Here is a 24716-nt window from a genome sequence, read left to right on the forward strand (position 1 = left end):
CCACGTGGACCCAGAAACGGCCAGCGGGTGGCTGGACACCACGGGATGGCCCACACGGGGCCTCTCCTCGGCAACCCATAGAAACGCTTAATTACAGAAACTCACCGGGCACCCGTCCGTCAGCGCTGGCTCAGGGGTCGGGCTGCGTCCGTGGAATCTTAGGGTCTCTCAGTCCACAGAGCTGAATAGGCACCCCCTAAACACACCATCAGACACCCCTAAATACTCCATCAGACACCCCCTAACACACCAGATCAGACACCCCTAAGCATACCACCAGACACCCCTAAACACACCAGGTCAGACACCCCCTAAACACACCATCAGACACCCCTAAGCACACCACCAGACACCCCCTAAATACTCCATCAGACACCCCCTAACACACCCGGGCACACCCAGCCTCTGTGTTGAGGGCTGGCTTTTCTGGCGCCTCCAGGGGAGCGGAGAGGCTTGGGTGGGGGAGCCACGCGTCGGCTCCTAGAGAGTCGGGGCCATGCTGCTCCAGGCCCAGGCGCCCGCAGCTCTGAGAGGCGGAGCCTCAGGACAAGGGCCGCGTTAGCACACAGCCTCTTCGGGGACACGCGGGACCATCTCGCCTGTCCCAGGAGGCTCAGGGCAACTGGAAACAGAGCAAAACAGGAAAGCTGAGCTCCTGAGAGGGGAGGGCGTGCTCCCCACCCCCGCTGATTCCCGCCCTCGCCCGTCTGTCCGTCCTAAGGAGACCAGGCTCTTCCTCAAAAGGGTTGAGGCCGAAGGGGAAGGAGGTCCAGACGCTGTCACGCACAGACACGGGGTGGGGGTGGGGGGGCGGGGGATCTGGGCGGTAGCTCAGATCGAAACAGAACGCACTTATCACCAACGTCCGGCTGCAGCCCAGCGGCTGAGCCCTGCCCGGGACCCGGCAGCTGGAGCAGCGTCCGCGCCCCAAAAGGCTGCAGCCTTCGTTCCCGATCGGGGCTCGTACTGGACACAAGCGATCGATGCTACTCCCTCCCTCCCTCCCTCCCTCTCTCTAAAATCAATTGTTTAAAAATTTTACAAATGAACAATTCATCACAGAGAGAGGTGAGCTGGTTCAAGCGTCATTTTCCGCAGGGAGGAGGCTCGAATCTTCCAAGCAACAAAACTAAAACAACCGAACAATCCGGTCCTCGCGTCCTCGGCGGGTTTTACGGGAGTTTCGCGCAGAACTTGGCTGCCTTTCTCGTTCCCGGGGCCCCGAAAAGGCCACGTTCTCCTCGTTTCTCTCAGGGAACGGCTGGCTGTGTTTTGGCCCCGAACTCTTCAACCCTCAGTCTAGGAGCCTACCCTCAGCGCCCCAACCGGCTGCCCCCTCACCCATCCATGGCGGCCTGGGCCCGGGGCCTGCCCGCTCCGCCCCGCCCGGGAATGCCAGGGAACAGTGGCCGGATTCTAAACCGACGCCCTGGCTTAAAGGGACCCTCCCGACCGCTTCCCGGCGCCTGCCCAGCGTTAGGACGCGCACGACTGGGTGCAACTCCGTGTTCGCTGGCGCGACGGGAGCCTCGGAAGCGCGCCGTCCATCACCCCGACCGGGAGCCGGACACGCAAATCCCTCCCAACGACCCAGAGGGAAAGCTCGGTGCCAGGTCTTCAATGTGCGCTGAACAGTGAGACCCCCCACCCCCCACCCCGCACTTGTTCCCGAGAGCTAGAACCGTCTTCCGGCGTCCGAACAAACCGCCTGCGGTGCGGAGAGGCGCTCCCGAGGAGAGCGGACGCAAGGTTCTCACGTCACAGCGCCTGCAGGTGGCCGTCCCGTGTGCGGTGTGACGCCAGGTGCGCGGGGAGGCGCTGCTCCGTGTTCGAGACGATCAGAGATCCAGGAGGTGAGCACACGTGCATCTCACACAGGGTAAGAAGTGACCCGAACCCGGCCTGTATGGCTCAGTGGTTGAGCGTTGACCTATGAACCAGGCGGTCAGGGTTCGATTCCTGGTCAGGGCACAGGCCCTGGTCGCAGGCTCCATCCACATTTGGGGGGTGGGGCGGGCGTGCAAGAGGCAGCCGATCAGTGATTCTCTCTCATCATCGATGCTTCCATCTCTCTCTCCCTCTCCCTTCCTCTCTGAAATCAATAAAAATATACATTTTTTAAAAAGTGACCCTGAACCTCTGGCCATAGCCTCTGCACAGCCCCCCACCTCAGGGCCCAGAACAGCTCCTCATGGTTCCAGGCTCATGTGTGTCCTGGACGGGCCTTTGCTGGCCCAAGGCAGCCAGTGCCCGGTGCATGGGCCCTGCCCTGTGACGTCCCGCCGTCTGTCCTGCAGCCCTCCAGTTGGGCCCGGCCGGGCGCGGAGCCCTGGGTCCCGGGCGCAGAGCCCTCCGTCCCGGGCGCGGAGCCCTGGGTCCCGGGTGCAGAGCCCTCCGTCCCGGGCGCGGAGCCCTGGGTCCCGGGTGCAGAGCCCTCCGTCCCGGGCGCGGAGCCCTGGGTCCCGGGCGCAGAGCCCTCCATCCCGGGCGCGGAGCCCTGGGTCCCGGGCGCAGAGCCCTCCGTCCCGGGCGCGGAGCCCTGGGTCCCGGGCGCAGAGCCCTCCGTCCCGGGCGCGGAGCCCTGGGTCCCGGGCCACCTCCCCCCTCCGACCCGCTTCCTCGTGCGTTCACTCTGGAAGACACTCGGGGGCGTCCCTCATTGTGAGTTTGTGTTTGAGTTGAACCTGCACTAAAAAATGAAGGAAAAAACAGCTTTTTTACAGGCGGCACGTCATGGTTTCCACCCCGGGCTGGAGCTTGAGGACAATTATTTGTTGTGCATTGAAAGTTCAGTTTTGCAGGACTGAAGTTTTCCTGTCGCAGTACATGACAATTTCAAGTGATGCCTCCTGCCTGCAGCACCCGTGTGCTAGGAGCCCAGCCCCGGGTGATGTGTGCGGGGCGGGACTATGCCCGGGGGAGGGGCTAGGTTCCTCGGCTCTGACCGCAGGCTCGGCAAGCGCGGGAGCTGGGAACTGTGCCACATCCTCCCTCCACAGCTGCTCCCACTTCCCGTTACTGACAGGATGCCTGTTTCTGTAAGTGGCCCCAGCTCCCTCTCCTAGGCCCACCCTCCGGGGCCAGCGAGTGGGGCATGGATGCTCCACACGGATGCTCCACACACAGATGCTCCACACACGGATGCTCCACACACAGATGCTCCACACGGATGCTCCACACACGGATGCTCCACACGGATGCTCCACACAGATGCTCCACACACGGATGCTCCACACGGATGCTCCACACACAGATGCTCCACACACGGATGCTCCACACACAGATGCTCCACACGGATGCTCCACACACGGATGCTCCACACACAGATGCTCCACACACGGATGCTCCACACGGATGCTCCACACAGATGCTCCACACACGGATGCTCCACACGGATGCTCCACACACAGATGCTCCACACACGGATGCTCCACACAGATGCTCCACACATGGATGCTCCACACACAGATGCTCCACACACGGATGCTCCACACACAGATGCTCCATACAGATGCCCCACACGGATGCTCCACACGGATGCTCCACACACAGATGCTCCACACACGGATGCTCCACACACAGATGCTCCACACGGATGCTCCACACACGGATGCTCTACACACAGATGCTCCACACACGGATGCTCCACACGGATGCTCCACACAGATGCTCCACACACGGATGCTCCACACGGATGCTCCACACACGGATGCTCCACACACGAATGCTCCACACACGGATGCTCCACACGGATGCTCCACACAGATGCTCCACACACGGATGCTCCACACGGATGCTCCACACACAGATGCTCCACACACGGATGCTCCACACACAGATGCTCCACACGGATGCTCCACACACGGATGCTCCACACACAGATGCTCCACACACGGATGCTCCACACGGATGCTCCACACAGATGCTCCACACACGGATGCTCCACACGGATGCTCCACACACAGATGCTCCACACACGGATGCTCCACACAGATGCTCCACACATGGATGCTCCACACACAGATGCTCCACACGGATGCTCCACACACAGATGCTCCATACAGATGCCCCACACGGATGCTCCACACGGATCGCCTGCCGGGACGGCCCATCCCTCCTCCCCTGGCTGGTGCTGACCTGTGCCCGTCTCTGTAATAAAACACACCGTGAACATGACCGCGTGTAGCGGGCTCCGTGAGCCCCTTGGGTCCCTCAGACCGGGACCTGGTGTCCAGAGGGGCAAGTGGGGGAGGGTCCTCCCTGCAAACTTCCCCGAGCTCAGGAGAACCTCAGAGTACGCAGCCGATCGTGACAAACTCTCCCTTCCGGCCATTCTTAGACGTAAAAGCAAACTGGGAAGGGAAAATTAATGGAATCAAATGTGTGTGGGGGTTTAGAGCAACGATTCCAGGCGCTTGGAGGACTTTCTTACAAGAGGAAGAGGCGGCTGAACCCGCGTGGCTGAGACGGGTGATGTGTGGGTTGGGAAGCAGCTGAGCAGCGCAGCCTGGGTCCAGTGGGACCTGGGCCGGAAGGTCCTGCTCCCCCTCCCTGGCCCGTGGCCTGGAGCAAACGGCCCAGCCTCTCTGTGCTCCCCTTCCTCACCCCAACGAGAGCCTAACTGTGCCCGCTTCACCCCCCTGCCGCCGGGTCCTGCAGCCACTCGGCGAGCACACGCCACAGCCATGCGCTTGGCACGTGCTCCCCGGGCGGGTGCCGTGCTCCGACCGCACCTCAGACTCTCCCTCCGCCTCCCAGGTGACGGGCAGGCGCACCCGTTTACCTGCTTCCCCGACTCAGTGCGGCCGGTAGACACAGAATTACAACCAAAGTCCATCTCACTCCAAAGCCCAAATCAGGCTGAACAGAACCAAGGTGAGTTGGGGTCAGCTGGGGGTCGGGACCAAGGTGAGTTGGGGTCAGCTGGGGGTCGGGACCAAGGTGAGTTGGGGTCAGCTGGGGGTCGGGGCCAAGGTGAGTTGGGGTCAGCTGGGGGTCGGGGCCAAGGTGAGTTGGGGTCAGCTGGGGGTCGGGACCAAGGTGAGTTGGGGTCAGCTGGGGGTCGGGACCAAGGTGAGTTGGCTTATTTTACTTTCACATTCTCTTGGGGATGGACTAGAAAAGAACACGAAATATGCAGCCAGAGAAAAGAATGAGTGCTGAGTGTCCTTTTCTAGCTCCAGCTCCAAGATAATGTGGAAATAAAATAAGCGGAGGTGGGAGCCGGGCCTGACCACCGGGAACCGAGCGGGCGCAGCGGGCTCCGGCTCCCAGGAAGCACGCTCCCCTAGAGCCCAGCCTTTCATTTTAAAAAGACAGAGAAGGTTCCACGCACCTGGCTCCCCGGTGCCGGGCAGCTGAGGACGGAGCAGGCCCCGGCGGCCTCGGGCAGCAGCTGGACCTCATGGGGGGCGGGGGGGAGTGACCACAAGTTCCCCTTCTTCAGGCAAAACAAAACCGAAGCAGACGCGGGGGTTTTGCTCCGGCCGTTCCCAGGCCGCTTTCGGTTTGCCCCTGACTCGCCCGTGCCGCCTCAGCACTTTTCTTGCTGAGAAAATGCAGAAGCTGGAGCTCCCGGCCGGAGAGGCTTCCCTTCCCCTCGGCGAGAGCATCCCCCGGGCAGACTGTCCGCGGCTGGGAGCCTCCGCGGACCGCGCGACATGCCGCCAGCTAACTGCTCGGAGCACAGCGTGGGGGCGGAGGCGGCCGTGGCCTCGCTGCTGGCGCTGGAGTGCGGGCTGGGCCTGCTGGGCAACGCCGTGGCCCTGTGGACGCTCCTCTTCCGCCTGAAGGTGTGGAAGCCGCCCGCCGTCTACCTGGTCAGCCTGGTCCTGGCGGACCTGCTGCTGACCCTCTGCCTGCCCTTCCTGGCCGCCTTCTTCCTGCGGCACAAGACCTGCGGCCTCGGCCGCGCGCCCTGCCGGGCCCTGTTCTTCCTGTGGCCCCTGGGCCGCGGGGCGGGCGTGGCCTTCCTCACGGCGGTGGCCGTGGACCGCTACTTCCGCGTGGTCCACCCGCGGCTCAGGGTCAACCTCCTGTCCCCTCGGGCGGCCTGGGGGGTCTCGGGCCTGGTCTGGCTCCTGATGGCCGTGCTCAACCACCAGAGCCTGCTCGTGCCCGAGGCCGAGTGCCCGGCGTCGGACCCCAGCACGGGCGGCCCCTCCGGCCGCGCCTGGCAGGAGGCGCTGTCCTTCGCCCAGTTCATCCTGCCCTTCGGCCTCGTCCTGTTCTGCAACGCGGCGATCATCCGGGCCCTGCGGGGGCGGCTCCGGGCGCCGGGCAAGCAGCCCAAGCTGCAGCGGGCCCGGGCGCTGCTGGCCGCCGTCGTGGTTCTGTTTGTGCTCTGCTTCCTGCCCAGCTTCCTGGCCCACGTGGCGCTGGCCGTGTGCCGGGGCGTGGGCGGCTGCGGGGCCCGCCGGGCCCTGGTGCTCGCGGCCGATGTGGCCAGCAGCCTGACCGGCCTGCAGAGCGTGCTGAACCCCGTGGTGTACTGCTTCTCAAACCCCGCGTTCCGGCACTCCTACCGCAAGGTCTTCCTCAGCCTCCGGGGCCAAGGGCCGGGCACCCAGGCCCCAACCTGCGACCTCAGGGACTCGGACTCCTGAGCACGGCCCGCCCCGGGCTCGTGGGACCCCCGCCCTGGCTCCTGGGCGCCCCGGGACCTTTGTCAGGATCCAGGCAAAGAGAAACCTCGAGACTGCGCTGCAAGGAGAGGCCACAGTCGTCAGCAAAATGGACATTCTTCTTCGTCTTGTGCGCCAGCACTTCCTTCGGCTGCTACACAAAACGGCCGCAGATCAGACAGGACGCGAGGCCTCCCGGTCCCTGTGTGCGTGGCTGCCGTGACATGGCCACACCGCAGCCCCCCAGGGCTGTCCAGGGCGGCCCCTGTGGGGGAGGAGCCGGAGGCCCTGTCATTCTCACTCCCTCTCGTCTCCGTGAGTCACTCTCCTCTTGGCTTGTTGGTAAATGCAAGTGTGTGCGCTTCCCGCCTGCTGCGCGGACGCACGGGGATGGTGGGCCTGGCGGGCCAGGGAGGGCTGGGGTGGGAGGTCTGCACCCAGCGGGCTGGGCACCGGTCGGCCCAGGTTCATGCTCGTTGCTTTGTTTGCACGACTGTCCGTTACATCAGAGACAGCCCAGCACCCTGGTCATTGTAACAAGCACCTTCTCACTAAACGTCTCGCAATCCCTCCGGAACAGTGTTCTAAATGTGAATTTGCAAATGCCTTTAACCCTCCGCGGTGCTGGGGGCCCTGGGAGGAAGCCAGGCTGAGGGGCCAGGGCTGTGGAGGGGGATCCCACTCGATGCCGCGCAGGACAGGGCAGAGGGCGCCCGGGGGCCTGCAGGGAAGGTGGGCGGCTGCACCCAGCCCTGGCCACGCAGGCAGCGGCCGCATCGTCTCACGTCATTCCTCTCAAAGGACGGCCCTAACATGTAGCTCAGGATGGTGACGAAAAGGTGTGGGAGTCGCCTTCCTGACCCCTCACCTCATTCCCTGCTCAAACCTGGACGTGGGGTCCCCACAGGGATTCAGCCACGTGCTCTGAGGAGGCGCAAGGGCTGCTTTGTAATGATGGGGTCCCCATGGCCACACCTGACGGCTGCTCACCTGGCCGCCTCCCCAGCGGGAGCCAGGCCTGCGTTGCCCACAGAGAGGGCATTGCTTTCCCGAGGGTGGTCCCGTGACCTGTGTAACATTTAAGGCTGGAACCCACGGTGTTGGGCAATAGAAATGGCACAACCACTGCCTTCGGACCTGCCTGCCCATGGGGAGGGGGGGAACGGAGGTTCTGATCAGACCTGACCTTGACGCCTGACCCCAGAGAAGAACGGGCTCAGGGTCCCGGGGCCTGGTTCCCACAGCAGCGCCCGAGGCTGCCCCGGCTCCTCCCTCCCAGGTGCACAGACTCAGGGCTGAGGGAGTGCGAGCGGGCGCAGACAGGAAGGCCGGTACCGCCCCCCCCCGCCCCCCGCGGGGCGTCCAGGGCTGTGCTCCCTTTCGCTGAAAGCACCGCCCCTGGTTCCCCCCAGAGCTCCCCGCTCTGCAGCCTCAGGTGCTGCCTGGAAAAGCCACCCTTTCACATCGACATCCCCACGTCCCTAAACTCCCCCCGGGCAATTCAAAAGGACCTACATTTTTATTGGTTTCAGAGAGGAAGGGGGAGGGAGAGGGAGGGAGAGAGAAGCATCCGTGATGAGAGAGAATCATGGACCGGTGCCTCCTGCACGCCCCCCCACTGGGGATGGAGCCCGCAGCCCGGGCTTGTGCCCTTGACTGGGAATCGAACCCGGGACCCTCCAGTCCACAGGCCACACTCCATGCACACAGGCTTCTTTCCTGGGTTACCCGGTCGTCTCTCCGGTGACGTTTCCTAACCGCTTCCCTGCCCAGGGACACTGAGGCCGTGGCTCTCCCCACAGCGACTCCACCCCGAGGTCACAGGCCACCTGACCCCACAGCTGCCCACTCGGCCCAGGTGGGCAGAGCTGCCCAGACACAGGTGCCTCCCAGACACGGTCCCTCCGCCCTCCCGTGACCCCAGGAGGCTGCAGCTGCGCCGCCCCCCCCCCGCCCCCCGCCAGCTCACATGTCAGCTGGGCAAATGGGGACGTCACATCCCAGTGCGGCTGCCTCTCGGGGTCTTGCTGCCTGTTTTGTGGGCAGAGCCGGCAGCCCTCCTCCTGCTCGGCCCTGAGTCAGCTCAGCGCGGCCAGTGGGGACCTCAGCTTCTAGAAAACACGGGCCTCAGCCGACCGGGTTCCAACGCGGGGCCTGGAGTCGCCTCCTGACTGTCCACGTGCAGCCAGGGCCGAGGCCGGGTCAGTGGCCGTGGTCGGGGCCTTGGGGTCCACGCCCTGCTCTGTCCCTTCCCAGCTCCGTGACCCGAAACACATCACCACGCCTCTCGGCCTATCCTCTGCCGTGACACGGGGGTGATGCAGACCAGCGGGGAGCGTGTGGGGCTGAACACGGCTCCGACTGGGGGGCTGAGCACAGCGCCTGCCCATCGAACGCAGCCAGCGGCTGTCACTTTGCTGGTGCAAGTGACCAGCGTGTGCTCGTATCTTTGCTGACGGCCCAGCCGGACGGGGGCTCCTTGGGGACCTACTTTTCCCTGCGCACCCTCTAGGCCAGGGGTGGGCAAACTTTCTGACTCGAGGGCCACAATGGGTTCTTAAACTGGACTCAGAAGAAGGAGCTGCGGCCGTGTTTCCCGACGTTGCCATGTTAACACTGCTGCTGGTGAAGGAGCGGAGGGGAGAGCAAGAGAACCCTCCGCTCTTCCGGCTCCGCGGGCTGGATAGAACAGCCGAACGGGCCGGATCCGGCCCGCGGGCCATAGTTTGCCCACGGCTGGTCTATGCAGAGCCTGGTGGGGAGCCCGTGAGCCCGACAGGGAGCCCGTGAGCCCGACAGGGAGCCCGTGAGCCGGGTGGAGAGAAATCTGCTCCACGGGTGTCTGTGACTGTTTCCTCCTGCAAACCCTTTGAGACCTTCATAAGGATTCTGTCCCCTCAAGTTTAATTCCACACGTGTGTGCGGCGGGACCAGAGCTCAGACATGAGGGCCAGGCCCGCGAGTGCCCGTCTGAGGGGGTCTTTGGTGCCTGGTCCCCGCGCCCTCGGACGCCTGCAGCTCTGCGCCCAGACACTTCCTCCTTAAACAGGCGGCGGAACGAGATGCTCACCCTCCTCCGAATGATTTCCTCTGAGCAAGGAAATGGCTCAAAAGGGAAGTGAGGCGGACGGTAGACGATGGGCCTCCGACCACAGCTCTGCCTCCCCAGCAAGCCTCAGCCTCCTTAGTGCTGGGTGCCCTCTGGACAGCAGGTGCCAGGCCCTGCCCCTGAGTCCCAGCCCTCGGCACCGCCCAGATCCCAGCCCATCCCAGCCCTCAGCATCGCCCAACCCCTGAGCCCCAGCCCTCAGCACTGCCCAGATTCCAGCCCATCCCAGCCCTCAGCACCACCCAACCCCTGAGCCCCAGCCCTCAGCACCGCCCAGATCCCGGCCCATCCCCAGCTCTTGACACTGGCCAGATCCCGGCCCATCTGCAGCCCTCAGGGCCCCGGATCCCCAGCCCTCAGCACCGCCTGGGTGCAGGGCCATGTGCAGCTGCTGGTTGGACGGGAGTCAGTGGGAGGCAGGGCTGTCGCTGACCGAGCTCGTGGAGGAGGCTCTCCCCGACAGAAAGGCCACACTCCTGAGTGTCCACCTCCAGTGGGCTGTCGGCCTCGGCAGGTGTCTCCACCCCCCACCCCCATCCGTCACGCCGCCCAGAGCAGAGGCAGGAACGATTCCTCACGAACCCCGACTCACCCACACCCACAGCCCCTCCGTCGTCCTCACCATCAGGGAAACAAGCTCCCATAGACCCAGAATTTAGAAAGTTAGAGAGAGGAGATGCCTTCCCTTTAGAGCCGTGGTTCCCAACCTTCCTGACGCCGCGACCCTTTAGTACAGCTCCTCGTGTGGTGGGGACCCCCAATTTCATCGTTACAAATTGAACGTAATTAAAGCACAGTGATTAATTACAAAAACAAGATGTAATTATAGATGTGTTTTCCGACGGTCTTAGGCGACCCCTGTGATAGGGTCGTTCAACCCCCAAAGGGGTCCCGACCCACAGGTTGAGAACCGCTGCTTTAAAGCTTCAGAAAGTTCCTGGCAAGTAGATTTATCTCATCTTTTATTTTTTTTTAAATACATTTTTATTGATTTTAGAGAAAGGACGGGAGAGGAAGAGAGAGAGAGAGAGAGAGAGAGAAACATCAATGATAAGGGAGAATCACTGATCAGCGGACTCCTGCACGACACACACTGGGGATCAAGCCTGCAACCAAACAATGTGTCCTGACCGGGAATTGAACCCTGACCTCATGGTTTATGGGATGATGCTCAGCCAATGAGCCACACTGGCCAGGCAATTATATCTCATCTTTTAAAGTAAAATCTCTTTTTTATTAGTTATCACGCCCTTAAAATTGTGTCCCAAAATAGGCACCTAAAGATATAGAGAGAGACCTTATTTCCCAAATCATATACATATACATACATTCATAAAAACACGCATGTGCTGTAAACAAAACAAACACAGAAGCAAACACACAAAAACACAGGTAGTCATGTGGCAAAAGCCACGAAGGAGCCGGCCTCCTGTTAGGTGAGTATTAAAGGCAATGAGAGTGAATTGCAGCCCGATTTTTAAACTTAATTACTCCAAGGGTTTTATTCCAATTTCCAGAGGACACAGTAGAAGATTGTATTGAAGTTCTCGCACTGCGACCCGGCCACTTTGCCACGTACGTAGGGTTGGGGAGCCTGTGGCTGAGGGAGCACTCCTGCGGGGGCGGCCTGCAGCCAGCAGAGGGCAGCGGCGCCCCGTTGAGGAGGCAGGTGGCCCGCAGGCAGGTCACCTTCTGGGCTTCGGCTCCGAAGAGAGGACTGAGGTCCCCAGTGATGCCTGCACTCGCAGCAGGACGCCCGCCGCCTGTCTCCCTGCGTAACAGGTTCGGGAAAAGGACCCCAAACGTCACCTGGAATTCAGGAACCCAGTTAGTCCCCAACACCAGCAGAAGCTGAAGCTTATAAAATCCTGGCTCTGGCCCTGACCAGTTTAGCTCAGTGGATAGAGCGTCGGCCTGCGGACTGAAGGGTCCCAGGTTCGATTCCGGTCAAGGGCATGTACCTGGGTTGCGGGCACATCCCCAGTGGGAGGTGTGCAGGAGGCAGCTGATCGATGTTTCTCTCTCGTCGATGTTTCTAACTCTCTATCCCTCTCCCTTCCTCTCTGTAAAAAACCAATAAAATATATTTTAAAAAATTACTGGCTCTGTCTGGTCAGGTGGCTCCGTGGTTGAGCATCGACCTATGAACCAGGAGGTCAGGGTTCGATTCCTGGTCAGGGCACGTGCCCGGGTTGTGGGCTCCATCCCCAGTGTGGGGCGAGCAGGAGGCAAGCAGATCAATGACTCTCTCTCACCCTGATGTTTCTCTCTCTCTCTCCCTCTCCCTTCCTCTGAAATCAATAAAATATATTAAAATAATAATAAATAAATTCCAAATGTAGTCTGAAAACTCTGACTGACGGGGTCCGGGGACTGTGGGGTGCCCGGGGAGTCACGGGGGGAGGCCCAGCCACGGTGCCGGTCGGGGCTCTGGGGGCCCATCCTGCTGGCCTGTCTCCCTGGCCCTCCTCTGGCCTCGTCCCAGACGCCTCAGTGGAGACCCCGGCGGCTTCGTGTTCTCACACGTTTAGTGCAGCTGAACTGGCTCCTGAGACCCTCAGCCTCCGTTCTCCCCAAGGCGAGGGGTGCAGCACCCGCCTTCCCCTCCCACGCCGGGGGGACTCCCGCGTGCTCTGGGCATGAGGACGCAGGGTACCTGGCGGAAGGCGTTCCTTGGTGACGGCAGGAGCCAGGCAGCCTCTGGGCCCCTGAGATCGGCCTGGGGCCCAGCCCCCTGCTGACCGTCTGGATGGCCTGCCTGACCCTGAGGCAGCAGAGAGGCTGAGGGGCAGGAGAGATGCCGCTACCACCTTATCCCACACGGACGAAGGGCAAAGGGCAAAGGGCACAGGGCACAGGGCACGGGGCGTGTGCCGATGCCCATGCTGACGGCCCCGCTGTTTCTGAGAAAGTGACTGCGTTGGAAACGGGGTGGTAAAGGGAGATTAAGGCGGGTGAGGTCTGTGGGGTGGCCCTAACCCAGCCCGCCTGCGTCCTCTAAGGAGCGGAGACGGGATTTGGGAGCACAGACGGCCGGCTGTGGCCGTGTGAGGCCCCGGAGGGGAGCCGTCTGCCCGCCAGGAGTGGGGTCCCCGGGGAACACCCACCTGCCCAGGCCCGGGTCTCGGACCCCGGCCTCTCGTCCCGGCAGCCCCAGCGAAAGGTGCCCGGGCACGGAAGCCCACACGCGTGCCCATGGCCAGGGTCTCTGTGCCGACGCCCATGGACGCCGGGGACGTGCACACATCCCCACACATTTTTAAGATCTGAAAATGGACCTTTCAGGCCTCCCTTGCACACCAGCCTGTCCGGCCTCAGGAGCAAATGGGCGGGCAGTTTGCACGATACCGCGGTGCCTCTGACCGAGGTGTGCCGCTGACAAGGTCACACTCCTGCCTGCATTCCCACCCCCGCTGAGGTTTGTGGGTGAAAAGTCTCCTTTGTCCAGAAAGAACCGATGGGGACCCTCTGAGCCACTTTGTAGCAGGAACCAAGAAAACCGTCCCTGGTCACACAGACAGGCGTGATTGCTCACACGCGTGTGACGCCATGAGTGTGCGTGTGTGTGCGGCTACTCCACTAACGACAGGCCGAGGTGTGACGCCCTCCCGGCGAGTGTGTTCTCACAGGTGCCGATGGCCACTCCGCGGACGTGGCCGAAGCCGGTGCGGAGACGAAGGCAGACGCGGAGCCTGGGCGTCGGTGGCGGGAGGACAGGACTGGCAGGGCCAGCCCGAGCACTTCCTGTGGGAGAAGCCCACGCCGCTCGTGCCCGCGGGTGTGGGTGCCGGGTGTCGCCAAACGCGGCGGGTGGGCCTGACCCACCTGATGCCCGCGCAGCGAGGACGCAGACGCCACTCGGCGAAGCAAAGCAGTCAGGGCATTTGGAAACATCTTTATTCGTTGCGGCCGAGTGGGGAAGGGCTGCTGCTTAGGGGGGCGAGCCTCCTCCGGGGACTCCGATCACGCAGAGGTGCCCATCTCCAAGTGCCAGGCACCCGGCGTCTCCATGCCACCTGGGGTCCTGTCCGTGCCAGGCACCTGAAAGAGGCCGCTGGGGGCCTCTCCTTCGCGTTGATATCTGGAGGCGACTGCTAACGGAACACCGAGGCTGCAAGACCGTCTCTACTTCACACGCAAACCAGTTTCGTTTTGCAAAGCCAACGCCATGTTTTAAATGCAAACTTCAAGCCCGGCCAGCGTGGCTCAGTGGTTGAGCGTCGACCTGTGAACCAGGAGGTGATGGTTTGATTCCGGGTCGGGGCTCAGGCCCGGGTTGTGGGCTCGGTCCCCAACAGGGGGCGTGCAGGAGGCAGCCGATCAGTGATTCTCTCTCATCGTTGATGTTTCTCTCTCTCCCTTCTTCTCTGAAATCAATTTAAATTTTTTAAAAAAACTAGTGGCTTTAAAAAAGTTTTTAATGAAACGCAGACTCAAGTCCTGAGATGTCACTTTGAATCCCACGCGGAGACGCAGGTCACGCCCGTGAGAGCGAGAGAACGCTTAGAGGACACGCCCGTCCGCACCGCACGCACAGCCTCCGGGCACCCTGTCAGCGTGTCCCCAGCGTGGCTGTCCTTCGGGACGCGCTGAGCTTTCTCCTCTTGTGCTCCTACCTGTGCACGGCCCTTCCAAACACGGGTTCCAGGAACTTTCTAGAAGTTGAGAGAGTGGAGGAAACCCGATTCCTAGTGGACCGCCGACTCGGGAAAACCTCCCCAGCGTCCACAGCAGAGCCCGGAGGCGCTGGGCCTGCGAGGGACGGAGCCTCCTCCTGGCCCGTTCCCACCCAAAGGGGCAGAGTCCCTGCGTATTTCCTCGGCAGTGTCCTTGTTTTTTAAGTATTTTTATTTTTTAAAAATGTAACACCTCACGCTGTAAGCGGCACTGCCCCTCCGTTTCACTCTGACGTCTGAACGGAACTTAGGACGCCCTCTGTGCGCGGACCCCGGCCCCGGCCCCGGCCCCGGCCCCGGACACTCGGCTGGCGGCTCCCAGCAGGGCCACTTCCAGGGAAGCACAGCGAACGCCCGCTTTCCCGTGCCCCTCACAGCCCGAGGCGCCTGATCCGTGTGACGACGTCTCTGGTGCTTGCCCAGCGCCTTGTCCGCCCGTCTGTCCGCAGCGATTCCGGCTGCGCTCGGGCTGGTTCCCCTGCTGCCCTCGGCCCGCCGCCTCCAGGGCGTCGCTGCCGCTCCGGCCTCCCTGGCACCCGGCGGGCATCGGCTGGATGGAGTGTTTGACCAGAATGCGTGGCACCAGGGCTTTTATTCATTTTTGTTTTTCTGTCTTGGTTTTTCAAACCGTGTGATTGCTTTGCTCTGACTGAAGGAGCAGTGGTCTAGGGCCGGTTCACTAATATTTCCCCGGAGCTCCCGTTGGTCAGCCCTGCCCTGAGACGCGCGCGGCCCGGAGCCTGCCTCTTGGCGCCGGCCGTCAGAGGCGGCAGGATCAGAGTTCCTGGTGGAGGAAATTTGGAAACCGCTACCTGCATGAGCCCCCCCCCCGCCCCCCCCAGATGTCCACAGCCCAAGGCCGCCGCGGTCCCTGTCCCCGGGGAAGACACCGCACACACTCCCGCGAGGATGGCGCCCGGGGTGGGTCACATGGTGAAGGAGGACGGGTTGTCGTTGTCCGCGGTCTCGCTGATCTGCCGGGAGGAGAAGGCCTCCGAGTGCAGCCGGGCGCAGGCCAGGCCGGGCGCGCGCCGCCGCCCCACGCACAGCAGGTCCTTGGCGATCTTCAGGAAGTAGCTCCGGAACTTCTGGCCCACGAAGGCGTAGAGCACAGGGTTGAGGCAGCAGTGCAGGAAGGCCAGCACCTCGGTGCCCGTCTCCAGGTAGCCCAGCGCCTTCTCGCCCTGGCAGGACCGGCCCACCTTGCCCAGCTTCACGGCCGTCACCAGCAGCACCACATTGTGAGGGACCTGACAGGCCAGGAACACGAGGACCACGGCGACGATCACGCGGATGGCCTTGTGCCGCTTGGAGTTCTGGGCCTGCAGCAGGGTCCTGACGATGAACAGGTAGCAGAACGTCATGAACAGCAGGGGGATGAAGAAGCCCGACAGCAGCTGCAGGCCCAGCAGCAGCAGCTTCCAGCGGAGGGGCTCGGAGACCCCCAGGTACCGGGGCTCGCACACCTCCCGGCCCTGCAGCCGATACTTCTGGTTGAAGATGAAGGTCCCAGTGGAGATGAGGACGGACAGGGCCCACACGGCCAGGCAGATGGCGCGGTGGTGCGCCCGCATCCGGGAGCGCAGGCGGAAGGACCGCGTGGCCTGCACGATGGCCACGTAGCGGTCCAGGCTGATGCAGGCGAGCAGCAGCATCCCGCAGTGGAAGTTGACGGCGTAGACGCCACGCACCAGCTTGCACAGGGCGCCGCTGAAGCCCCACTGGCCCGTGGCGTGCGTCACCGCCCAGAAGGGCAGGGTCAGCACGAACAGGATGTCGGCCAGGGCCATGTTCAGGAGGTACACGTCGGTCATGGACTTGGCCTTCTTGTAGAACGCGAAGGTGAGCACCACCAAGACGTTGCCCAGGAGGCCGAAGACACAGATCAAGGAGTAAGTGATGGGCACAAAGAGCCGGGAGAAGTCGCGGACGTCCTTCAGGACGCACGGGCCGGTGGGGTCCACAGCGTAGTCCGCCGTGGCGTTGTAGTCGTCATAGGCGTCCGGGTAGCTCCCTGACTCCTGGGAACGGGCGGAGGGAGAGTTAGCTGCCGGGCAGTTTTCAAGGAGCCACAGTGAACGGAACGTGTGCTCCCAGCCAACACCCGGGGCACTCACCTCACTCATGGTGCCGCCGGTTCTGGCCGAGCTGTGGGCCCGCCCACGGGGGTGACAGGAGAGGAGGGACCCTGGGCAGGAAAGGAAGCAAAAGACACGGGAGTTAAGACAAGTATTCTGGGAGGGCCAGCACACACACGCATCAGCCATCGGCACCTGTGAGAACACACTCGCCGGGAGGGCGTCACACCTCGGCCTGTCGTTAGTGGAGTAACCGCACACACACGCACACTGCAGTTAGCTGGCACACCTGTGCGCCACACAAACACGCCAGCAGGGGACAGCACCCCTCCTGGAGGCCAGACAGAAGGCTCAGGCTCCGCAGGTCACAGGGTCTCAGCCACACTACTTCTTCTTTTTTTTTAAATAGGTTTTTATTTACTTCTTTAGAGAGAGAGGATGGGAGAGGGAGAGAGAGATAGAAACATCAATGGAAGAGAATCATGGACCGGCTGCCTCCTGCATGCCCCCCCCCCCCCCGCCACACACACACACACACACACACACACACACACACACACTGGGGATCGAGCCCAAAACCGGGGCATGTACCCTGACCGGGAATCGAACTGTGACCTCTTGGTTCATGGGTCCATGCTCAACCCCTGAGCCACGCCAGCCGGCTCTGCCACACAACTTGGAAGTGGTTGTGGACAATCACACGCACGAGTGGGCTGGCCCAGACATGGCCCGTGGGCTGCAACCTGCTGGTTCCTGATCCACAGGGTGAACTCAGGAGACGCCAGCAAATTGCAGACTCTGATCTTTACAAAACCCTTCAGGCCAAACCCAGCAGAAGCGCAGCAACCAGGCCCCCTGGCGAGCTTTGTGCAGAGGAATCGGTCCGAAAACTGACAGCTCGCAGGGCTGGCCTGAAAAACGCTTGCGGCACAGCTCAGGGTGCTCACGTGCCGCACATGAGAGCTGGCCATGGGGTTTCTTTAAACTGAACGTGAGGGCCGTCCTCAGGATATGCTGACAGCCTGCGTGGCTAGGAAAGGCAGCGGGAATACGTATATCGACACTAGAGGCCGGGGCACGAATTTGTGCACCAGTGGGGTCCCGTGGCCTGGCCTGAGGGATACAGGATTCCGAGGGACCCCACCTGTGCACCATCCGGGCCAAGGAGGGACGCGGGAGGTTGGCCAGCCGGGGAGGGGCCCTGGGAGGGCTCCAGGGCAGGTCTGGCCCATCTCGCTCAGTCCCGATTGGCTGGACCACAGCAGCAAGCTCACCTACCAGAACGTCTGCCCCCTGGTGGTCAGTGCACGTCATAGCGAGCAGCTGAGTGATACTAAAAGCCTAATATGCTAAGTGTCCGGTCGTTCAGTTGGCTGTTCAACCAATCAAAGTGTAATATGCTAATGATATGCTAAGGCCACTCAACTGCTCGCTATGACGTGCACTGACCACCAGGGGGCGGACGCTCAAGGCAGGAGCCTCTCCCGCCTCCACAGCAGCACTAAGGATGTCCAGCTGAAGGCTCCTGGGCTGCAGGCCAGGCTGAGGGATCCCCCACCAAGTGCACGGATTTCATGCACCAGGCCTCTAGTGTGTGAGTGTGTGTGTGTGTGTGTGTGTGTATCTCCAATGCTCACACTTCTTAACAGCCACTCATCTGCCAGGCAGACATGGCACGACCCTCAGAACTCGCACGTGGAGGAGGTTCAGAGGGCGTGATTGTAAAAGGCTCGTGGACAGACCCGCTCAGTGGTGGGGAACGCAGCAAGGGCGACAGGGAGGGGCACGCCTGCGGGAAGTGGGCTCGGAGCACTGGGTGTCCGCCACCAGCCCCCCCACCCACCTGTTAGAGCTCTCACTGAGCTGCAAGGTGCTGGGGAAGCCAGGAGGGGGCGCCGCGCGGAGCCTGGCTCCAGAGGTCGACCGGGAGGTGAGTGAGGGCGGGACTGTCTGGGAGTGAAGGGGACTCCATCCCGAGACAAAACCGGGAGGAAGAGGCTTTGCTCCTTCGTGCCCATCCTCCGCCTTCCGCTGTGTCCTCATCCTGCCTTCCTCTCGCACATGCCCCCCCCCAACCCCCGCTCAACCCCTGGCCTGGAGTTCTCCCTGCCACTCACTCGTTCTCATCCTCTCTCCGAGCCCCTGCCGTGTGGCCGGGAAAGGTCAGGAGGGAGACACGGTCGAGGCAGGTGGCGGGTGCCTGGTAGGGACACGGCTCCCACCTGCCAGTCCGTCCTCACCTGCAGCCAGTGTGTGTCCGCGTGAGAGGAGGGAGCCTGACGGGTTCCTGCGCGTGTGCCCCCCACTCTGTCCCTCGAACGCACGATGGGTGGCCTCACCCCTCCCTCCCGTTGCCGGGAGCTGGCACCTGCAGGCACCTGTGGCCGCCTCCCCATCGCGGCTCCGAGGCAGGGGGCCTGTGGGCGGGGGGGGGGGGTGGGAGCCTGCGGGAAGCGGGGGGCAGGGGGGGGGGCCCTGCGGGAGATGGGGCCGCGGGAGTTGCTGGCCGGCACTCCGAGGTGAGGGTGTCTGTTTAATCCCCTCTGATTCCTACTTTGATTAGGATTTCAGGACTCAGCACAGGGACCCTGGCGTGTGACTCCGTGCTGCTTGGGGATGGTGGCCGGGACCCTCGGGGTTCAAAGGGCACACACCTTCGGACAACGCCCAGTCGGCACATGTGGCTGAGAATCTCGCAACCCAGACCGCAGCCTGTCCGTGTGTTCCCGGCACCCACCGCTGCTGGAGGTGATTCACCGGCCCAGGCCACTGTGTCACCACAAACATCACGTGGACCATTTCAGGGAAGCGGTGTGGGTGACACATGCCACCACGACACGTCAGGGGGCCTGCACACGCCTGCTCACGTGAACCGCCCAGCTCAGCTCTTTGGAGAAACACCGTTTCTGTCCTGAAGATTGTGGCGGAGGGGGAGGGGTGCCCTGGGGTAGGTGAGTTTGGGAAACGCTGAGGGCACCCTCCTCCTGGACGTTTAGCAGAGCCGAGGCCAGTGCCCTGAGAGCTGTGCTCGAGGGTGGCCCCTCCCTCCCCGCTCAGCGCTGCCGGGACACGGGACAGCCGGACCGGGACAGCCGGGACACGGGACAGCCGGGACATGGGACAGCCAGGACACGGGACAGCCAGGACACGGGACAGCCGGGACATGGGACAGCCAGGACACGGGACAGCCAGGACACGGGACAGCCGGACCAGGACAGCCGGACCGGGGCTGCTCAGGACCCACTCGGTGCCACGCCAGGAGCACGGGTGCCGGCGCTCAGGCAGCAGCTGGCCTCCTGCAGGTCCCTCCCCCGCTGCACCCCGCGGCTCTCCCTTCCCGCACACAGGCCACACTGGCCCTTCCTGGGACTGCAGGTCGGGCTGGAGAGCAAGTCCACGCAGCGCCCGAGCGAAACGCAGGCCGGCGGCCAGGCCTCTGCCCTTCGACTCAACGTCGCAGACTGTGCTGCCACACGTGGAAAGTGTTACTTGGAGAAACACTCGGCGTTACTGATGGTCACATTTTACAGTATTAACGTACACTTTGCAATAAAATAATGTGGCTTCCTGGTCCCGTTTTTGTTTAGGCAGCACGAGCAAAACACATCTCAGACACTAGCAGCGAAAAGAAGGTGCCCTACAAACCAGAGCGTCGGCCCTGGCCGGTGTGCTCAGTGGATAGCGCGTTGGCCTGGGCACTGAAGGGTCCCAGGTTCGATTCCGGTCAAGGGCATGTACCTCGGTTGCGGGCACATCCCCAGTAGGAGGTGTGCAGGAGGCAGCTGACGGCTGTTTCTCTCTCATCGATGTTTCTAACTCTCTATCCCTCTCTGTAAAATCCAATAGAATATATATTTAAAAAACAAAAACAAAAAAACAGAGCCAGGCAGGGAGCCACGGAGGGGATGGCGTCCACAGCAGCTCCCGGAGAGCCAGGCGGTGCCGGCCTCCCACACCCATCGCAGAGACCTCAGCGCCTCCTCAGAAACCGCTGCTCGACGCGGAGGCTTTGGGAGTCTCTGGCCACATCAGGTGCCCAGGACAGGTGGGCAGCACTGGCGTCCCAGCCGGTATCGGGCAGCAGACAGCGAGCCCACAGGGAGTAGTGGCCGATCCCCGTGGGGCCAGGGGAGGGGCAGCGAGATCCCAGAGCAGAGGAGGCTGGAGAGGCGGGGAGGCCGACGGGCCCTCCGATCCTTGGGCCACTGGCCAGGGCAGACTTACCCAAGACAATTAACGTGGGAAAGCGTCGTGCGTAACAGCATCGAGAGACTGCCAGCAAGGAAAACTGCTAACAGTTTAACTCAAACAAATCTAGTCACAAGGTTAAGTTCGTTAAAATTAAATCAAAGCAGAGACTTAAAAGCTGTGCTTATTTTCATAAATAGGGAAGCCTGCAGGGCAAGGGACAAGACTGGAAAAGAATATGAGTTATGTGCACGTGTGTTGTACATCAATCGATGCACGCATGTGCAGTGTGCATGTGTTCGCGTGGATTGTGCATGTCCCATGTGTGCCCGTGTGTGCATGCGTGTGCACGCGTGTGTGCAGAAGTTCTAAGTGCATCCTGGACACCGGGAACCACTGCTCTTCGCCATGGTCTCGAACCTCGCACACCCCTGAGGTGGACAGTGCACCTGGCCTTGTAGCCAGGACACCATCCCCGCCGAGAGACTGAGGGCTATGCCCTCCCCACCCACCTCCTGTGCCCAAGGGCCTCCGGGGGCTGCGAGGCGCCCGAGACCTTGTATGGAGCGCAGTTTAAAACCTGGCTCTGAGGCCGGAGCCCCCGGCCGCCGCCTGTGCTCGGGGAGCGTGTGCTTTCTCGACGCCTCTGAGCCGGGCTCGGCCGCGGCCGTTTTTAGATCCGGCGGTGGGCTGGAACTCGCTGCTTCCTTCTGCTTTTGGGTGAGTGCGGCCGCGGCCAGAAGGTGTTTTCCGCGACTTGGGTCGAGGCCTCTGTGCTCTTTCTCTTTTTCCTGTTGGTTCCTTTGGCTCCTTCGGATGCTGCTTTTGCAAGTTCTTTTTCATTTACAGAAACCATGTCTGTGACCCTCTCAGAGTCGCGCTAACTGGGACACTGCGTCTATCTCCACAGCACGAGCCCCCAGCCTGCACTTCTGCCCCCACAGGCGTGGGGGACGCTGCCAGGCTCTCAGGGGTCATCATTGTGTAGCTCCACGGCCGCAGGCGCTGGCGCCTCGTCGGGGCACCTGCGTGTGAGCAGAGCTGCTCCTGGATCACTGAGCCCAGAACACGCCCACCGATCGGCTGGTCCACAGCCTCCCCGAGGAGCCCCTTCCCCCTGGTGCCCGCCACCCCCCACCCCCCAGGCGGGCTCCGTGCCTGGAGGTGCACAGGGCACCGTTTGCATCGCCCCAACATCTCTGAGCTCAGCTGTCAGCTTGGCCAACTCTGCGCTCAGCTGAATAGAGACCGTGCGTCCCTCCAGAAGCAGGGCCCGGACCACCGGGCTCCGGGGAGGGTGATGCGGACGGAGCAGTCCCCATCCTCCCAGGCGTGGCCTTGGGCACAGGACGGACGCCGCTGAGACCAGAGGCCCACGTCTGTCGTGGGCGTTTGCCGATGCGCACGGTCGGCCGCTGCACCCGGAGCCGGAGTGAGCGGTTCTGTCTCGGGTCCCTCAGACCAGGGGCAGCGAGCGGAGGCCAGGAGGCCGGAAAGGACAGGCCCCGTCGCCCGCTTACCTTAGCGACGCCGCGATCCGCAGGGCGTTCCGGCCACGCGCCCGGCGACGCTCCAGGCTCCCACGTCGGCCGCCCGGACTGAGAACAAGACGGGGCTCCTGGTCATTGAGGGAACCTCGGGGCGAGACTGACATTGGCCCGAGCACAGACCACTTCCTACTTAGAAGCAACGCCCATCTGCCCAAATGCAGATGTTAACCATCTGCAACCCGGAGGGGGTAGCCTAGTCATGTGACTCCCGGCAGAGCCAGGAGCGGGGACCTGGGGGGCCTGCCCTTCCCCCCGCGTCTCCTGTCAGCAGGGGCACCTGGCGGGCTGTCTGGGCGGCGAGGAAGCGCTGAGCCGAGGCCACCCGAGCTGGTCCCCGACCCTCCCCACACCGCACCCTCCTCCTGCGCTGGAGACGGGACAGTCCCAGCCTCGGGCGCCCGGGGGGTGGCGGGCGGGGCGGCTCAGACAGCACCTGGGCGGCTCTGAGTGCACAGCTCCCTGAGGGCGGCCACCGTGTCACAGCAGGTGTCTCTCCCGGAGGCTGTGGCCTAGAACGCTGCAGCGTCCATGTCGGACACAGTCACGTCGCAATACACACACGCGCACACGCACACGCACACACACGCAAGCCCCAAAGCGGGGACTTGGTCACCCTATGGCACCCCCGGTGGGAGGAGCAGCTGCTGGAGACCCCCCGGGGCGCCGTGCTCAGGGCCAGGCCTCCAAGAACTGTCAGCGGAAAGACGATGGAGGAGAGGCTTCACCACAGCAGCGTGTGGCTGTGACAGGCCCGGAAACACCGAAAGTGTCACCACCGAGGGACCAGCGACCGAGACGTCAGCTTTCACTGCTCAGGCCACTGCCCTTCCCGCCGGGGACCGGTGTTCACACGCCGCCCACCTCCCTCCCTCCTTCCCACGGGCCCAGCCCGGCCGCCCCCACGCCTGCCGAGCGCAGGTGCGGCGTCCCCTGTCTCTGCTCTGGGCCCGGTGACCACAGCGGGCCTTTTCCAGGCAGACCCACGGCCACCCCGCACCGACCACCCCCGCACTGGCCGCGGGTCCCCGTCTGCCCTCCCTGGCCCCCGTCTGGCTTGGGGACCGTGGCCGGGACCTCCACCCTCCTCTGGGCTCCGGCCTGGGCTAAGGGTGGAGGCTGCCAGCAGGGGTGCCGCCAGGGGTGCGGGGGGAGGAAGGGGAGACACCACACAGTCCAGACCCCTCTCTCCCCGGCCCCCCAGCCCCCCTCCCATGGTCCTATTTAGCGTGAAGGCGGGACGTGAGCCTGTGGCAGGAATGACGGCCCAGGAGGCGCTGCCCGAGAGAAGAGAAGCAGACGGGAGCGGCCCACGGGCAGTTCTGTGTGGCCGCGTGGCGGAGGGCTGGCTGAGCGGCCTAGTGGCCGGTCCTCCCCTGGAAGACCAGGGACCGGGGGCGGGGGGCTCAGAGGGGTGACCCCCTCCACCTGCGCCCTCGCTGCCGCCAGAGGGAGGGCCTCAGAGACGGGGAGGGGCTTCCAGCCCTGCCCTGCGCGCTGCTGTCCCTTCTACGCCTGAGGCTGCTGCTCTGGACTCACTGGCCTGTGCGGGGTCTGGAATGTTCTATGTCCCAATATTCCTTCTGTATTTCAAGGTGAAACCCCCCGTTATACAGCGATGGTTCAGTCACCACCCCGTGCTCCGCTCCCCACACGGCTCCACAGCGGGCAGCGCGCCTCGGCCTGAGGGACCCACACGGTGGGAGAGCGAGCACACGCGGGGCCAGGCCAGGCGGCCACACCGGGCTGCCCGGGGCTGCTGCTGGGAAGCCGCACTGGGACTGTGAGGGGCGGCTGGGGGGGCGGGGCTCAGCCAGGAGACGCAGGAACCTGCCAGTGGGCAGGGGCGGAGGCCGCAGCGTGACCAAAGGGAAGTGGGGACACGGCCACACAGAGCAGGTGCGGGCTGGACGCGGGCGGCCGGGGCTGTGGCTGGCGGGCAGCAGGTTCACAGAACACGAGGAGACACAGGAGACAGACGAGGAGCGGCCAGGGCGCGGGGCGGGGGTCGCAGCCGTGGGCGGGCTGGCGGCAGGCTTCTCCGGGGGCCTGGGGGTGACACTTGGGGTTCCCCTTATTCTGCCTCACTAACCCCTGACGGGTCGGTGTCCTCACTGTGAAACTCAGAGGGAAAGCAACTTCCTCAACTCCACCCGCCTGGAGAGCCACGTCCCGGCCCGGAAAGGTCACGGGGAAGGAGGCAGGAGACGATGCCTGATTCCCGTCCCGACAGAACGGGGCCGCGGGGACGGGGGGCGCACCCTGGGCCTCTGCACAGGGGTCCACAGAGGGGCTGTCGAGGCCGGTCCACGGGGAAGGAGACACGCTCCCTCCGAGGCTCACGGATGCGAAGGGACAGGGACGGTGTGCGTGGAGGCTCCCGGATGCGAGGGGACAGGGACGGTGTGCGTGGAGGCTCACGGATGCGAGGGGACAGGGACGGTGTGAGTGGAGGCTCCCGGATGCGAGGGGACAGGGACGGTGTGAGTGGAGGC

At 63.2% G+C, this 24716-nt stretch overlaps 2 protein-coding genes across 2 annotated transcripts; one reads left to right on the forward strand and one right to left on the reverse strand.

The window, feature by feature from the left end:
* The first annotated feature begins 5251 nt into the window (after positions 1 to 5251).
* Positions 5252 to 7191, forward strand: GPR31 (G protein-coupled receptor 31). The gene has a single exon (XM_036317404.1). The coding sequence runs from the start codon at positions 5661 to 5663 to the stop codon at positions 6603 to 6605; it is 945 nt and encodes a 314-aa protein (XP_036173297.1). The 5' UTR covers positions 5252 to 5660; the 3' UTR covers positions 6606 to 7191.
* Positions 7192 to 11987: 4796 nt separating this feature from the next.
* Positions 11988 to 22412, reverse strand: CCR6 (C-C motif chemokine receptor 6). The gene is made up of 3 exons (XM_036318110.1): positions 22195 to 22412; positions 16526 to 16596; positions 11988 to 16429 (listed from the first exon to the last, which is right to left on the reverse strand). Exons 2-3 carry the CDS (start codon positions 16532 to 16534, stop codon positions 15335 to 15337), a joined length of 1104 nt encoding a protein of 367 aa, XP_036174003.1. The 5' UTR covers positions 16535 to 16596; positions 22195 to 22412; the 3' UTR covers positions 11988 to 15334.
* Between the last annotated feature and the right edge of the window lie 2304 nt (positions 22413 to 24716).

This window comes from Myotis myotis, unplaced genomic scaffold (genome assembly GCF_014108235.1).
Source record: "Myotis myotis isolate mMyoMyo1 unplaced genomic scaffold, mMyoMyo1.p scaffold_m19_p_7, whole genome shotgun sequence".
Classification (NCBI taxonomy): Eukaryota; Metazoa; Chordata; class Mammalia; order Chiroptera; family Vespertilionidae; genus Myotis; species Myotis myotis.